We start from the raw sequence: 15,422 nt of genomic DNA, 5'->3' as shown, positions 1-15,422 counted from the left end.
AAGCTAATACATCCATTGAAGGAAGGAATCCCAGTCAGTATTACTACAAGGCAGACATGAGTTGCATATCAACCAGAGAACTAGGTCACCTTCCTTGTAGTCAGATGTACAAAAAGTCATTTTGGTAAAAAATTAAATCCAGGGATGTTCAGAGCTGCCTGTTGGGCACTGTTCTCTTAAAATACCCCACAGAGCCGAATAGCAGGCCTGCTGTCATAGCCGCTAGGCCAAACCAGCTTCCAGTTGCCAGCCCAAGGCAGAAGTGGCATTAAGGGTGTGATTCTCTCTTGCCCCAGCAGCACAAGCAGTTTCCTGCTCAATACCCAACTTGAACATAATGCACAGGTCACCTCTCCATTTTTGTACAATCATTTATACAAATTCAACAGAGGTAAAACTGTATCGGGAAAGAAGGTTGGGGGTTTTCACCACCACTTTACAACAATGGCACTTATCAATACTGAAATCCCCCCCTTTCGTGACAATCAGAAATTAACCAGGTTAAATATGGACAACAAGAATTCACTCAAACCCTGAAACTGTTTGATTTTAAGTCATATAAATGGACTTTTTACAGCAAGTATGAGAGTATTTTAATGCCTTCCCATATGCACAGCTGTAATTGGAAGTTTCAGTCGAGAAAATGTGTTTTTTTTATACAGGGAAAAACTTGGCAACTTGTTTGTTCTTAATCTGTATTTTACACCTCCTTTTCTCCACAACATGCTTACAGTGTTATACAAAGCAGTATATAAAACTTCCATTAAACATGCTTTTTCATTTCAGAGGATTAACCTACTCCCCCCTCCCCCATCCCAATTGGGGCATAACTCTCAGCAGGTAATTTAAGTGGTAAGAAGTTCAAATTCTCTTCTATCTCAAGATAAAACTTGGCAATCTGAAACCAATGACCAAACACTTGCAATGCATTCAGTAACTGCATAAATAACTTTTTTAAACAAATTTGTACAAAAATAGTTCTGCATAACGTTGGATGTAACAAAAAAGTTCAAAAGGCAGAAAACAGGTAATGGCCCACCTTAATAACCCCAGAATTAACATTGCTTTTGACATTTTCAAAAATGCTTTAAAAATTTACACATGCTCCAGCTGTGGTATATAAATAGGTGTTCCTCAGTGTTCTTCTAGGCATGAATCCTTTGCTGTCACCAGAGGAAGGTATGTAAAGAGCCTGGGCAAAGTGTCAAAAGATCCCATCCAGGCTAGAACCTTTGTGGGTGGTTTCAACACCACATATTCCTGTACAGCCCAAACAGTCCCCCAACTTGGCATATTCCACATCTCCCAATTGAAAATAAAATTCCTTCTGTGGTCTCCTGGAGTCCTTTTTTCAGCTCCTGGTTATTTACAAACTTGCCCCAGTAAGCACTAACTCAACTTCTGCAGCAGTTTCTCTTCCACTTGACTAAACTGAATGCTCACAGACATCTCTGCGATGAACTGCTCACAACCTTCCTTGGTCACTTGCTTGCAGTACCTCAGATCAATCCGGCAGATGCTCCCACACCGCTTGAAATAGGAGAGACATTGGTCTGTCACCTTATTGCAGTCTGTCGGGGAGACAAAAAATAGGAGGAAGGTTGGCTTAGGAGAGCCATTCTTAAACTCTTAAGAGGCCTTTGCTAGGGCTATGAAGCTTAGATGTGTTTTTGCATGGGCTGCAACTGAATAATCCAATTACAGCCACTGCAGAAACCCTCTGAGGAGGCTACCTGTTGCATCCATATGGATTACAATCGTACCTCGGCTCCCGAATGCTGTGGGAGTCGAGAGTTCTGGCTCCCAAATGATCGAAAACTGGAAGTGATTGTTCCAGTTTTCGAATGTTCTTTTGCAAGCCGAATGTCTGACGGGGCTTCCTGCAGCCAATCAGAAGTTGCACTCTGGAAGTCGAACAGGCTTCCGGAATGGATTCTGTTTGACTTCAGAGGTACGATTGTACTACTCTGGCCTTGCTGCCTCTTCTAAATCAGGAGCCACATTCAGAACAGCATATAGATAGATAAACAAAAACATGAAGTAATGAGGAGGGGAGAGAGAGTGAAGGAAAGGTAGTCTTAATTGGAACACTTGCCTCTCACTTTATAAGGCTCAAAGGTGCTTACAAAAGTTTTCCACAAAATACCTCACACACTGTCTGCTACCAGAAACATCTCCCTTTGATGGCAGGATTATTGGGTGGCAATTTCTGTCCTCATTCTGTGGCCCTTAAGTCAGAAAAGGTGTCTCAAGCTATCTGAAATTATGTGCTAAGGACCCACAACAAAGGAACTGAAGGAAACAAGGCATTTTCCACCCTATTCTTATCTGTGGCTCTGCTTCCACTACAGAGAAAGGTACGCCAAATGTTGCTATATCCAAACTCCCAAAAATCAAAACAATGAAAATAACGCACTGGGTACAAGAAAATGAGAGAGGTCATCCACTGCACAAAATTGGTTTGCTGTGGTTGCTAATGCCCAACAGACTTTGGAAAATGGCCTCCAGTCTCCCTCATCCCCTTGTTCCAACAAAAAGGAATTGCCCCTGAAGGATTCCCATCTCCCCTTAATAAAGGTTGAATGTTAGCAGAAGCACAAACTTCTTGGGCACTTTGAAAACTTCTTGTCTCATTTTCTTGGATTCCCATTCTCACCATCCCTGACCACAGGCCATGCTGACATCAGGTGGGTCATGTATTCTCCAGCGATGGTGTAAAGGAAGCACCAGATTGAGGTGGTGCTGGGACTGCATGTGGAGCTGAACATCAAATGATGAGTGGGCTGTTCTGCTCTTTAAGGCAGCATTTCAACCTTCATCACAGGGCCCTTAAAATTAGGCAGCTGAATCTGACCTGTCCGTTAGCACCCCTCCACCCCCAATCTCATACCTTGCAAAATAACCTCTGTTAGGGAGTCCCGTGTGGTGGTTCCCACAGCTGTTAGCAGGTTAATAGACTGATCTGTCATGTGGTTGCAGTAACTGAGGTTGAGCTTGGACAGTAGAGGCATGTGCCGGATAATCAAACGCAGGGAAGCGTCAGTGATGTCCAAGCCCGACAGGCACAGCTCTGTGATGTGGCGCAGCTTGCTCCGGTTGTCAATTTGGCCTATACAAGAAGCGAGGACCCGGGGGGGGGAGGGGATGGGAGAGAAATGTTTATTTTTAATTAAATTCTCTAACCACTGAATACATCAGGCTGAGCTATATGAGATTACAAATGCCTAAAATACAATGGAAGTAGAGGCATTTCCAAAAAGTCCCTAGACTTCCAAATGAGAAAACTGCATGAGGACAGCTGCTCCAAATAGAGATTTTTGATAAATGGGTTTTTATAAGTGGGTGCATAAAACTGAATTTTACACAGGAACATAATACACACAGAGACACAATCAGTAGAACTGGTATAGCTGAAAAGCAATCCTAGAATCCTCAGGAAACATTTGAATCCTGCACCTAACCCACTACCACATTTATGTTTTTTCCTTCTGCGTGTTGGCCCAAATACAAAGGAAAGAGGATATACCTGGCCTGTTGTCAGTTGGTGGTGACAAAAGATCTCTCATTTGTGCATCTTTTAAGCCTTCCACCCACTGCGCATCCAGTGTTCGGAGAAGTGGACAACTAGAACTGCAGAGAGCAGACACTGCAATCCACGAGCACCCTGACAATAGCAGATCTCTGAGACCTAGGGAAGAGAAAGGGAAGTGAGCACACAGCACACTGAGCAGATATTTCTTTGGGGAGTGCAGGGGGAGGAGGGGAGGCATTCTAGTTTTACAGTAAGAGGTTGAAAAGTTTCCTGCTTAACACAACCAACAGGATGACAAGCAGCAATGAAGAACCTGTGCCGCTTTAGATGCTGTTGGACTACGACTTCCATCAACCTAAGCCACAGGCCATGCTGGCTGATGGGAGCTTGAGTCCAAGAATATCTGGAGGGCCACAGGCTCACCAGGCTCTGCTTTCAAAAGTATTCCTAGTGCCTTTCTCCAGAGGGCAATAAACTAACATCTGAAATAATATTGCAGGTGAACATAAATAATGGCCAAGCTTAGAGGCAGGTCGTTAGGACACTAAAATGTCGTTCTTGTACGAAACACATACAACTTCCCGAGTTTATCGAAAGGAACAAATGTAGGCCTCATCGTGAGGCAAGGAGCTTCCCACTCCTGCCTAGGTCTGCCACAACATTTCCTGTGCAGCCTGTTGTACCAGGGCCAGACTGTAGCCACTCAGGAACCCAGACAGTATTACTATCTGAAGCATTAAAAGCAGTTAACTGGGCTCTGATGCTGCGATGTCCATCTCTTGGCCTCAGCAAGGTAGAGAAGAGAATAGTGTTCATTTAGGCCTCTTTCCTGCAAAAGGTAGGAGATGTGTGTGACTCCCTGGGCACATTGTAGTCACTGCAGACCTACCTGGGAGCCTGTTGATGAGCCAGCTCAGCTGCTTTTTCGATATGTTTGTCCCACTTAAATCAAGCGTGACCGGCTGCCTCCTAATAATACCACTGAGCATGAGAGGGGTGATGGATTTACAGTGGTTTAGGTCTATTTTGGTCCACAGTCTTTTATCACAGCACCTAAGCAGATCAGGAAGAAGGTTTCATAAGAAAGCTGGTCTGGCACTTGGGACAGAGAGACCTACACAATTTCTTTAAAAACCTCAAACAAAACCAGGGGAAATGGGAAGCCTACAACGAGCAGCTTGAGTTTTGCATCAGAAAAAAAGTTTATAAATAGGATGAGAATTTTTCAAAATGCTGATGTGGATACAGATACCTGGACTTTCTTGAACATGTGGTAAACACCTAACACATGGGCTGGGAGCTTGTGGCCTTCCAGATTTTGTTGGACTCCCAACTCCTATTGGACACAGTCAATATGCTTAATAGTCAAGGACAGTGCTTTTTCTGGGGGTACGCATGCCCCTAAACATTTTGTGAATCTATGTTTGGGGCAGTATTTCAATATGAGTAGGAAAATGAGAGTACCCCTAAACATTTTTTTTATTTTTTATTTGGAGGGGAAAAGCACTGGTTAAGGACAGTACGAAAGGTGGTCCAACAAAATCTAGAGGGTCACAGGCTCCCTATCATGGACCTTGCGTGAATGGAACCCATGATATCTTCAGGGATACCTGGATAATAACTGCAACGTTCCAGAAACTGAATCACACTGGATTTTAAGAAATAAGTGAGCAGGAAGTTAATTCCCTGGAACACCCAACCAAACCCTCTCCAAAGCCATTATCAGTGTCCATCAAACTCAGATATTAGAAATATGACCACAGCATCTCACCTGAACCTTTTAAAAGAAATCAAGAGGTCTAGAAACACCCCTTTTATGAAACAAAGCCAAGATTTACAGGATTCTGCAGGTGGCTCTGGAATCTTTTCCTGACTTTTATTTTCCCAAATATCATGGCCCTGGCAATCCTGCTCTCTAGAACTTGTTCCCTTCCCACTACCAAGACGCAAATACCTCCGATGCCCCTTACCATCTGTTCCAGGTCTTGCAAACCCTCATGCAGAGACACAGTTCGCTGTGGCTGAGGTAGCTGAAGACAGCCATCCAGACTTCCCTTTGCATGACGTGGGCCTCCCCATCATCCAGCGGGAGCGAGTCTGGGGGCGGACTGATGGGGGGTGGCCGGATGACGTGACGTTCCATCTGAATGCACTTGGGGGGCGAGAGGGAGCGGGGAGGCCGGGTAGCTGCCCGGGGGGTGCTGCTCCGGAGGCTGGACAAGAGCTGGTGCCGGAGTTCTCGGGGGGTTCCATTCAAGCCTTTGCTGAAGCGGTGAGGCCGCTCGGGGCACAGCGCCCGCTTGGGCTCCTCGTTCTCACTCTCCGGCTCAGACTTGATGGGCTGGTGATTCTCATTGGCAAGGCTGTTCTCCGTCTTCTGGATCTCCTGGTTGAGCTCTTTGCTCAGCTCCTTGCTCAGCTCCTTGTTCGGGAGGCGGGTTTTCCGCCGGATCTTGAACTTCTTCTTGTCTCGGGACTCTGCGCCCTCTGAGCTTGGCCCCGCCGTGGGGGAGCTGGAGCGAGACTGGTCACTCTCCTTGCTTTTGGGAGGTTCCTCTGGGAGGTCCTCCTCAGGCTCCTGCTTGAACCGCCGGACTGGCTTGACCAGGGCAGCTCGGTCATCTGTGGCCTTCCACGACCGCCTCTGGAAAGGGAAGGTTCTGGCTCAGTACAAAGGCAATGGGCACCCCTCAAGCCTATAGACTAAAACTGCTTTCAAGGGGTCCTTTCCTTTCAGGGGCAACTGCAGCTTTGTGAAGAAAGCTTGGGCCCTTAAAAAGATCACCTGCTCTTCCAACAAAAAGCCCTCAGAATTTTAGTTTGGTATTATACAGCCCAAGCTTTTACAGCTCCACCAACATTAAGTCAGTGGTGCAGGTGGGCCTTGAGATTCTCAAGAAATTCCCTCAACTATAAATGTCATCCAAAACATGGTCTAAGTAGATGTGGAGGAAGGACACACAACAAATTAGTTATATGATGGGCATTCTGCATCCAAATCACAATTTTCTAACTCAGGTTCACATTTTACCATAGGCCTGCGAGGTTTTCACAGAGGCAGAGTAAAACAGCAGGGCTGCTCTTCTTTTTCGCAGGGAGGGGGGCTGAATTTCATTGCTAATCATATCTCCATGTTGCAAGAACCAATAATTAATCAAACCTAAGATTCCAGGTGTGTAGGCAGAGCTGCAGAAGACACACCAGCTGTCCCCCCTCCCCAATCTAAGATTCAAAACCTGCCATTTCCAGAATAGCCACAGCAAGTCATTGGATAGGTGAGTGAAGTAATGGAAGAAATCTACACCATTTAATGTAGTACCTTTTTCCTGAACAGCTTCTCTTCTTTGCCTAGTTTTAACTGTGGTCAGAAAGGGATTGTGGGGTGGGAAAGAGCAAAGAGACAAGACTTAGTATAAACAACTTAGCTAACATACACACACAGTACATAACATTTTTGTATGACGTTTCAGTGACCAAGGACTGCAATCCTGTACACCAATGAACTATTTAATTCCCATAGAATCCAAGGGGATTTAGGTAACCTGCAGGAAGAACTGCAGTCCAAGGGTTTTACAATTCAGGTGTAAAATACATGATTTACCGTATTTATTTCTTAGAATACAGATTTTAAAAATTAAACAGCTGAAAATATTGGATAATATGAACATCAACATCTACAGTGTAAATGGAAGGAGATAATGAAGCTGACTAGAAGCTTGTGGGCAAGGCTGCTTTTTTAAATTGTGTAAACCCGCTTGTTAGTTAAGACACTTAAAATCACCACTGGCTTGCTCAAGGCTACCTCAGGAGTTTTCAGGCGAGGTGACATTTGAACAGAGAGCTTCCTAGATCACAAATCTTTGCCACTCAGTCGCACCAGGACCCGGTATTTAGGAATGGTTAAAAAATGATGTTAATGGAATGGGAAACATTTATGAGAGCTCCAAGGACGGGATGGTGGAGAGAGGTGGATGGTATCCTCTGATCTCTTGTGAAATCCTCAAAGCAGGGTGTAGGGAAGGGCTTTTTCACCTTGCCGTGTCCACAGAACACCCAGGAAAAATACGCTAAAAAATGTGTGACCTTGCCAGCCCCAAAGATGCACACTGAGTTGGGACTGTACAGGGCACCTTCAAAGGAAGAAAACGGCTACTAGGAAGGAAGGGAAAGAGGGAGATTCGCAGCACCAGTCTGAAAAGACCCATAAGTGCCACCTAGTGGCTGATTACAGATAGGTAGCCGTGTTGGTCTGCCATAGTCAAAACAAAAAAAATTCCTTCCAGTAGCACCTTAAAGACCAACTAAGTTAGTTCTTGGTATGAGCTTTCGTGTGCATGCACACTTCTTCAGATACTCAACCTAGTGGCTGAGACAGGAAAGGAGGTTTGTTTTAGGAATGGGCTGTAATCTTAGCAATGCAGGAAGCTATTGCATCCCAGGTCAGTGTTGCCTACACTGACTGGCAGTGCCTCTTTGGGGTCCCTTTCGCATCACTTATTTGATTATTTCTTTTCTTCTAAACTGGAGATGCTGAGTACTGAACCTTGGACCTTTCGAATGCAATACCTGCTCTCTAACACAGACCTAAGGTCCCTCTTCATTGTCTGTCTTCCAAAGAACATCATAAAGTATATCATTTGGGGGCCTCCCTAATTCTAGAAACTGAATGGATCGTTAGCAACAGCCACAGTCTTTCCTGCTTTCCCCTGAAGCACAAGGGAGCAGGTACTCCATAGTTTGTTTTTAAAGAGTAGTTAGTTTTTAAAAATGTATTACCATTCATACAGCATCTCCCCAACATCTATGTATAAATATTAGTATCATGTAGAGCAGAGCTATAAATGAGATGCAGCTGCCTTTTAAACAATGATGATAAAATAGTTAAAGTAAGGAGGGAAAGGGTAGAGGTCAAATAATTATTAGCAATAGTGGTTAACCATTGGATCCTAAGCATGTCTGCTGAGAAGCAAGTCGAAAGGTAAGCATGCGGCCAGGGTTGCAGCCCAAGAGGCTGGATCACTGAATCAGAAGACCCTGGCTGGTCTCCTTGCCTCTGCCGTGGCCTTCAGAAAGCCACTCTGCCTAACGGCCCGACTTCTGCAACATGGAGAATACTGATCTACCTTAAAGGGCTGTTGTAGGTACTGCAACAAGGTAGCATCAGTGAAGCACTCATGCGTTTGAATGCTCAAAGACTGAGCCTTATTATTATGGCTTTTGCTGCAGCACTTTGGATTGCTATCTCAAGACACCTGCCTGACGGCAACATCCCACAAGCAGGTTTGTCGGTTCCGACATGTCACACAACAGCTGGTGTTGATCCATGTAGGTGGGCAAGCAGGCTGGGAGCATTTCCACCAGGCCTTGCTCACAAAGCCACTTCCCACCTCTAAGGTCTCCCAAAGAGGCCCAATAAACCCCCCCCCCCCGAGAGAACACATACCCGCTTCCTCATGGCAGGCTCTTGGGGCTTCTCAAATTTCCGTTTCCGCCGTGGGTGGACTTCCTCAGACTTTCTCCTCAAAAGAGGGTCAACAGGAGACTTCTTGGGGTGGTCATCGGACTTCTTCCGAGGGGGCTCCTCGCACTCGACTTTCCGCTTGGTGGCGTCTGGGACAACCTCTTTGTTCTCTCGGTTGATCTTCTGCTCTTTCAGCAGAGAGCCGGGCAGGTTTGACGCGTACTTGAACCCTGGTCCGCGCTTTTGCTTGTACGCCAGAGAGACAAAGCACACAAGCAAACTTTATATCTTATGCTTTTGCGCCGTGGCTAATAGGTAGTAACGTGGGCTTTCTGGGAAATGGGAGGGGGCAAACCTCTGACCCTCCAGATGTGGATGGAAGTTGCTGGTCAGCACTATTTTCCCACCCTGCCTCTAGAAAGTGATTTCACTTAGTAAACAAAGCTTTAAAAATACTGCTGGCATCCACACCCAGTGAAATTTACTGGAATACTTGTAAAGACTTTAGAGGCAAAAGCAAAAGGATAGTTCAGCTGAAAAATATTAATTATGACTGAAACGGCCAAGTTCACCAAATACTGTATTTGCAATTGGCAGCCATTTACTGTCACTAATGATATTATGAAACACAAAATTTCCACCCTGCACCACAGCTTATAAGTGGCAGCAGAAATTCAACCCGTTGATTCCTTCCCAAGGTCCTATGCCCACATTATTATAGTCAGGGAATCTTGTCAGCTCTCTCTAGAGTTATGTTCAGTGATTCCCTTTTTCTGTACTCAAGCCAGAGCTTGAGCAACAATTGGCTCCACCCGCTAGCTCCTGCCCTCAAGGGTTGAGGGGGAAGGACACTTTAAGAGTGCAATACAGCACAATCACATCTTACACACATTTAATTTGTGCGATTTCAATCTTGCACAGTTGAATTTGCACAGATTAAATCCACGCAACACTTTCCTGGTATGAAAAGAGCTTTCAAGCTCTCTGCCTTGCTTACAAAGAAAGGCCAACTCAGTCCACCAGCTGTGGGAAGGGTTAGGATGCTCGCACGAGGCAGTTCAAGTATATGAGGAACCCTTGGAACTGAACCTCTGCGCAAGATGAAATTGCAGTTATATATAAAACTCTACAGGGGAAGTTAAAGCTACAGGGTTGGGATTCGGAAAGGGTTAGAGAGACACAACCTGCACCTCCTTTCCCCTTGTCTGCCTCTGGCCAGAAGTGAATGAAGTGTGTTAAATTAGTTGGGGGGGGGGGGAGACACATTTTAAACACCACAGAGATGTATGCATAATAAGTAAGGTTTTATATATAGTCGCTTTACAAAAACAAAATGAAAATAATAGTAGAAAGACAAGTCAGAGTCTTGTCTTCAAATCTTGAAACCTTCACAGCAGTTAATATGGAATGGAAAAAGAGTTGTCCTTAATGCATGTGTGGTTTTATCTTAATATTACACTTACACACACACACACACACACACACACACACTCTGAAGGTCTGACCAGTTTCTCAATTTTTGTGGGAGAAAGCAGAGCGCATAATTGGGGGGAGGGATTCCTTGAAACTTCTCTGGGGTTGCTCAGCAGAGAAGATCAGAAGCGGCAGACAAAACTCCCCCCCCCCCCCAAGATATCTTGCCTGCGGTGACTCATCTCCCGGCTGCATTGTGAAGCAAGGGGAGAAACCTTGAGCACATTGGCAGCTGCTCCTGCTCAGCAGTGAGATTAGCAACTTAGCGTGTGTAAAAAAAAAGAGGAAGGAAAAAGCACAGTTCCCTTCCAGCGAACACAATTAATTCCAGTGAAACTCACTTTCCCAGTTTTGCCAGCGTGGTTGCACTTTGGGCATTCCCAGCAGTTGGGCAGCTCTTCGTTGACGACGCCGTCTGATTCCCGCACCTGGGAGGAAAAAGACACACAACAGGAAGCCACAGATCAGCTCCCAATATACAGGCAGGCGGGCTTGCCACTTTTTAAACAAAATGCTCTTTGAAAAGTGTGCTGATAATTTACAATTTATGTCAGTCAACTACATTTTGAATATTTCATATAATTTATTCTGCTTCATCTAGCATAAGCAAAAGTAAACCCTGCCCTTCTCCCCAATCTCTGAAAATTTTACTTCTACACCCACATGGGGATTTTCCTGGATTCTAAAGTCTTGTCTATAAACTGTATCAAGAGGTCTTCACAACGAAGAAAAGAAAGGCTTCACAAACTAATATTATGGGAGAGGATAACAAGGCTAGCAAGGGAGGGTTGGCATATACAACAGATCCAAGAAATCTTACTGGGAAATCCTTCCTTGTGCCTAACAAATAATAACAATTTTATTCTCTATACCCACGTCTGAATGGCAAACTAATTTGCAGCACCACCACCACCTTGCAGTGACGTTCCACGCATTCATCGTATGGGGGTAATTACAAGCAAGCGTAATTACAGGCAGGCTGGTCCAGAACGCTGCCATAAACTTGCCTGTCTGGGTCTGGGCCTGCTGACGTGCCATTTTCCCCTTTCATGTTTTCAGGCATCAGATCCAAGAATCTGCCATTTTATGCACCATAGCAGACAGAGCCCTTTGAGCAGAGAAGAGAATGCCAGAGAACTCCTGAATATTAAAAGAGCCCGGCTGGATCAGAGACAAAGGTCCATCAGCGTCTCCAGAATGGCCAATGAGACGTCTTCAGAAAGGGCAAAGCAATGCTCCACTGGATGTCCCTAGCACCTGGTACACTGACCCTGAACATGGAGGTTCCATTTAATTATGGCTGATAGTCTCCTCCTCCTCCATAATTCTGTCCAATCCTATTTTAAATCCATCAGCGCCAGCGCCCACCACCACATCTTGTGGCAGAGAATTCTATCCATTACTTGTGTGTTCAGAATTCTGCTTTTTGCTGTTTGCTCAGGACTGGCTACGGACTGCATGGCTACGGAGTTGTGGGTGGTTGGGCAGGTTGCAGGCTGTGGTGGCTGCAGGTAAAAGGAAAGGACTGCCAAACATGCCATCATTTTGCAAAGAACATGACAAATCTAACAGTAAGGCAAGGCCTCTTTTGATGCAGCTTCTGGACCCCACCTCAGAGAGCCCTTACCTTGAGGCATCCGGGGTGTATGATTTCATTGCAGATGGAACACTCCATAAGCATGAGGTTGAACTTGCCCTCCTCCTCCTCCACCGTGTCTTCTTTCCCCGCTTCCCCACACACCAGGCACACAGCCGTGTGGGGCAGCACTGGCTAAACACACACAAACAGGAGGAAAGGAGCAGAGATCAGGAAACAGGCAGCAACCTATCAGCACAGACACCTGTGAAACGTCCTCAGCCCACAGCACCTTCTGTGGCTGGTTCTTGTAAAGGCCTGAGAAGCCCAATGTGTTTCTGATTCTGCGATTCTATGCCCGCCAAGGCGTTATCATAACATCACACACAGAGGAACAGGAGCTGGCAAATCTGGGGTGGGGCAGGGCCTTGTCCCCAACCTCTGAAATGAGACCAGGAAAACATGCCAAGCTCTGGGCCTCCTGCTGAGGTGGGAGATTCCGCTGTTGCAAACTAGCCCCCATATCCTGGCTTCCAGCTCAGAGCTGGGGTCGTGCGGGGCTCACTTAGGCTCTGTGTTGTGCCAGTGTTCTGAGCAACTTAAAGCTGGCTGTTCTGGAAAGCAACTGTTAGAAAGGCAGTTCTTTCTGCATTGCAGGGGGTTGGACTAGATGACCCATAGGGTCCCTTCCAATTCCAACTCTATGCTTATACAGTTCTATGATTCTGCTCCAACTGCTTTTGTAGCCCGAGTTAGGGGTCCCCACTGGCGCACCCTGCCTCTTGCGTCTGCCCTTGCCAAGGCGATGGACATCCTGGAGGAAAGATCTCAAGAACTGAGAGCTGACTGTCAATCAATAAAAGAGAGATCACTCCAGTCCTTCTGCAAAGCAGAAGGGCTTCTTTACACATACAACATAATACAAAGTATTATTATGTTTATTTACAACCCGCCTTTTTCCTTAATGGGGCACAAGACGGCTTAAATATAAAACTGAAAATCAGAAAAACATAGAAAAAATAATTAAAAAGCAATTAAACATTGATCAAAGTAAAACTATACACACATATAAAATCTATGAAAGCCATACCAATCATTATAATAAAAACTGCATGACACCAGCCCCTTCATTACCCCAAACCTGTTGGAACATGAATGTCTTCACCTGCTGGCAGAAGGAAGGCAAGGAGGGAGGGACTTCCAGCCTATGAAATCTAGTATGTTCGAAAGGCCAAAACCATTACGTTAGCTCTTAAAAAAGCTCAAGGACCACCTCTCCCCATAGGAACTGACCTGGACCCTATGATTATCCCATGAGGCCTTCTTTGTGTGCCTCTTCCATGAGAGGTCTGGAGGGTAGTGACACGAGAACAGGTCTTTTCTGCAGTGGCTCCCCGCTTGTGGAATGTTCTCCCCAGGGAGAACTGACACCTCCGTTACAGTTCTTTAGGCACCTGGTGAAAATGTTCCTCTGTGACCAGTCCTTTGGCCTCTAAGTGCCTATGGCCTTTTAGAAGTAGGCAAATGTTTTATACATATTTATCTTTTTCTCTTGGTTTTAATGTATCTAGGAGGGAATTTGGTCTATCTGTCCACCTGTGAGTTGCTTTGGGTTGCCATGGGCAAGATAAAGAAAAGAACAAATTCCACAGATAATAAAATAATAGTTAAAAAGGTAAAGGACCCCTGACAGTTGTCCAGTCACGAATGACTCTGGGGTCGCGACACTCATCTCGCTTTACTGGCTGAGGGAGCCAACGTTTGTCCACAGACAGTTTTTCCGGGTCATGTGGCCAGCATGACTAAGCAGCTTCTGGCGAACCAGAGCAGCGCACAGAAACGCCGTTTACCTTCCCGCCGGAGTGGTACCTATTTATCTACTTGCACTTTGATGTGCTGCTAGGTTGGCAGGAGCAGGGACCGAACAACAGGAGCTCACCCCATTGCGGGGATTCAAACCGCTGACCTTCTGATCAGCAAGCCCTAGACTCAGTGGTTTAGACCACAGTGCCACCCATGTCCCATAATAGTTAACCTGCTGCCAATGTGTCACCTGTGGAAGTTTGGAAACTTCAATCATTGCCTGGATTGGTGATCATCTTGTGCTCATGTTTCAAAGCATTTCAGACCAATCTGTTGGTTTTAAGGAACTTTATGTCTGCTGCTCTTCATTTGTCATTTCAATATGATTATTTAATGCTACTACTTTAGTATTTTATTTCACCCGGTTTTCTCTTCCATTTGTTTGTCCCTTGTAAGTCACTTTGACTGTTTTACATAAAAGCGGTTTAAAAATAATTCATTGAGAGCTTGTGTGGCAGCCAATAACACAGTTGCTCGGCTCCAAGCTTGCTAGTTTGCCTTTGGCAAGCCATCACCTCTCAGCCTCAGCTCCCTTCTGGTGATGCTAATACTGACCCACCCAAAAGGGCTGCTATTGCAGCTACGGCCAAAACAGGCACTCTATTAATATGTGCCATATAAAAGCTCAGCTTTACCAATATTATTGGATGGTACAAACTTTTTTTAGATGGTTTTAAGATTGTTTCATATATATTCCAGTGCCTACTGAAGATCTTTTTTCTTACTTTAGCAGACATTTTAACTGAAGTATCATTACCTTTTCCAAATTGTATTTTCTGTACACTGGTTAGAGAAGATGGTAGTTAAGCAGTATATAAATCGTTCAAATAAAAATAAATAAATATTGCTCAGTTATTTTATAAATGTATTCTTATGGCTCTGGGTTTTTAAAAGAAATCAAGATATAGCTTTCTAAACACATAATCTAACGTACGGGTGTCAAACACAAGGCCCGCGGGCCAAATCCGGCCCGCCAGACCTCGTCATGTGGCCCGTGTAGCTGCCGCCGGCCGCCAGCCTTCACCTTTTATTCTCGCTTTTTTTTTTTTACACAAGAAAGCCACCTCTTCAGCGCATGCGCGGCAGCCTACAAGCCAGAGAATGTCTGCCCTCTAGCGGTGCCAGCCGTTCTACACAGGAAACCTCCACTTGTTTTTATATTGAGCGCATGCCATCCTGTGATGTGACAGATCCAACAGCTGCCTGAACCCTTCTCTCCTGTCCTACAGATACAACCGGCCCTTTGAGGGTGACCAAACTGCTGATGCGGCCCCCCGATGAATTTGAGTTTGACACCCCTGATCTAACTGAAAAGCACAGGCTATACCGTATTTTTGCACCATAACACTCACTTTTTTCCTCCTAAAAAGTAAGGGGAAATGTCTGTGCGTGTTATGGAGGGAATGCCTACGGGTGGCATGCCTACGGATTTTCCTCCTCTAAAAACTACGTGCGTGTTATGGTCGGGTGCGTGTTATAGAGCGAAAAATACGATAATTAGGTGTGTTAACTACATT

The 15,422-nt window shown here is 45.3% G+C and overlaps 1 protein-coding gene across 5 annotated transcripts in view; it reads right to left on the bottom strand.

The window, feature by feature from the left end:
• Nucleotides 1-357: 357 nt before the first annotated feature.
• Nucleotides 358-15,422, bottom strand: part of KDM2B (lysine demethylase 2B) — a 93,917-nt gene continuing 78,852 nt past the window's right edge. For 4 of the 5 annotated variants that reach the window (XM_081893249.1, XM_081893252.1, XM_081893251.1 and 1 more), the window contains 9 exons: nucleotides 12,094-12,237; nucleotides 10,808-10,894; nucleotides 8,976-9,248; nucleotides 6,852-6,890; nucleotides 5,503-6,176; nucleotides 4,422-4,585; nucleotides 3,527-3,688; nucleotides 2,891-3,109; nucleotides 358-1,571 (listed from right to left, as the gene is read on the bottom strand). In XM_081893249.1, coding sequence (XP_081749375.1) covers nucleotides 1,390-1,571; nucleotides 2,891-3,109; nucleotides 3,527-3,688; nucleotides 4,422-4,585; nucleotides 5,503-6,176; nucleotides 6,852-6,890; nucleotides 8,976-9,248; nucleotides 10,808-10,894; nucleotides 12,094-12,237 — 1,944 coding nt within the window. In that variant the 3' untranslated portion in view covers nucleotides 358-1,389. The remainder of the gene's footprint in view (nucleotides 1,572-2,890; nucleotides 3,110-3,526; nucleotides 3,689-4,421; nucleotides 4,586-5,502; nucleotides 6,177-6,851; nucleotides 6,891-8,975; nucleotides 9,249-10,807; nucleotides 10,895-12,093; nucleotides 12,238-15,422) is intronic. The other variant, XM_081893250.1, reaches the window with a different exon arrangement.

This window comes from Podarcis melisellensis, assembly GCF_964234715.1.
Source record: "Podarcis melisellensis genome assembly, chromosome: 16".
Classification (NCBI taxonomy): Eukaryota; Metazoa; Chordata; class Lepidosauria; order Squamata; family Lacertidae; genus Podarcis; species Podarcis melisellensis.
The sequence above is the reverse complement of the archived record's forward strand: the minus strand, read 5'-3'. Positions and strand labels throughout refer to the sequence as shown.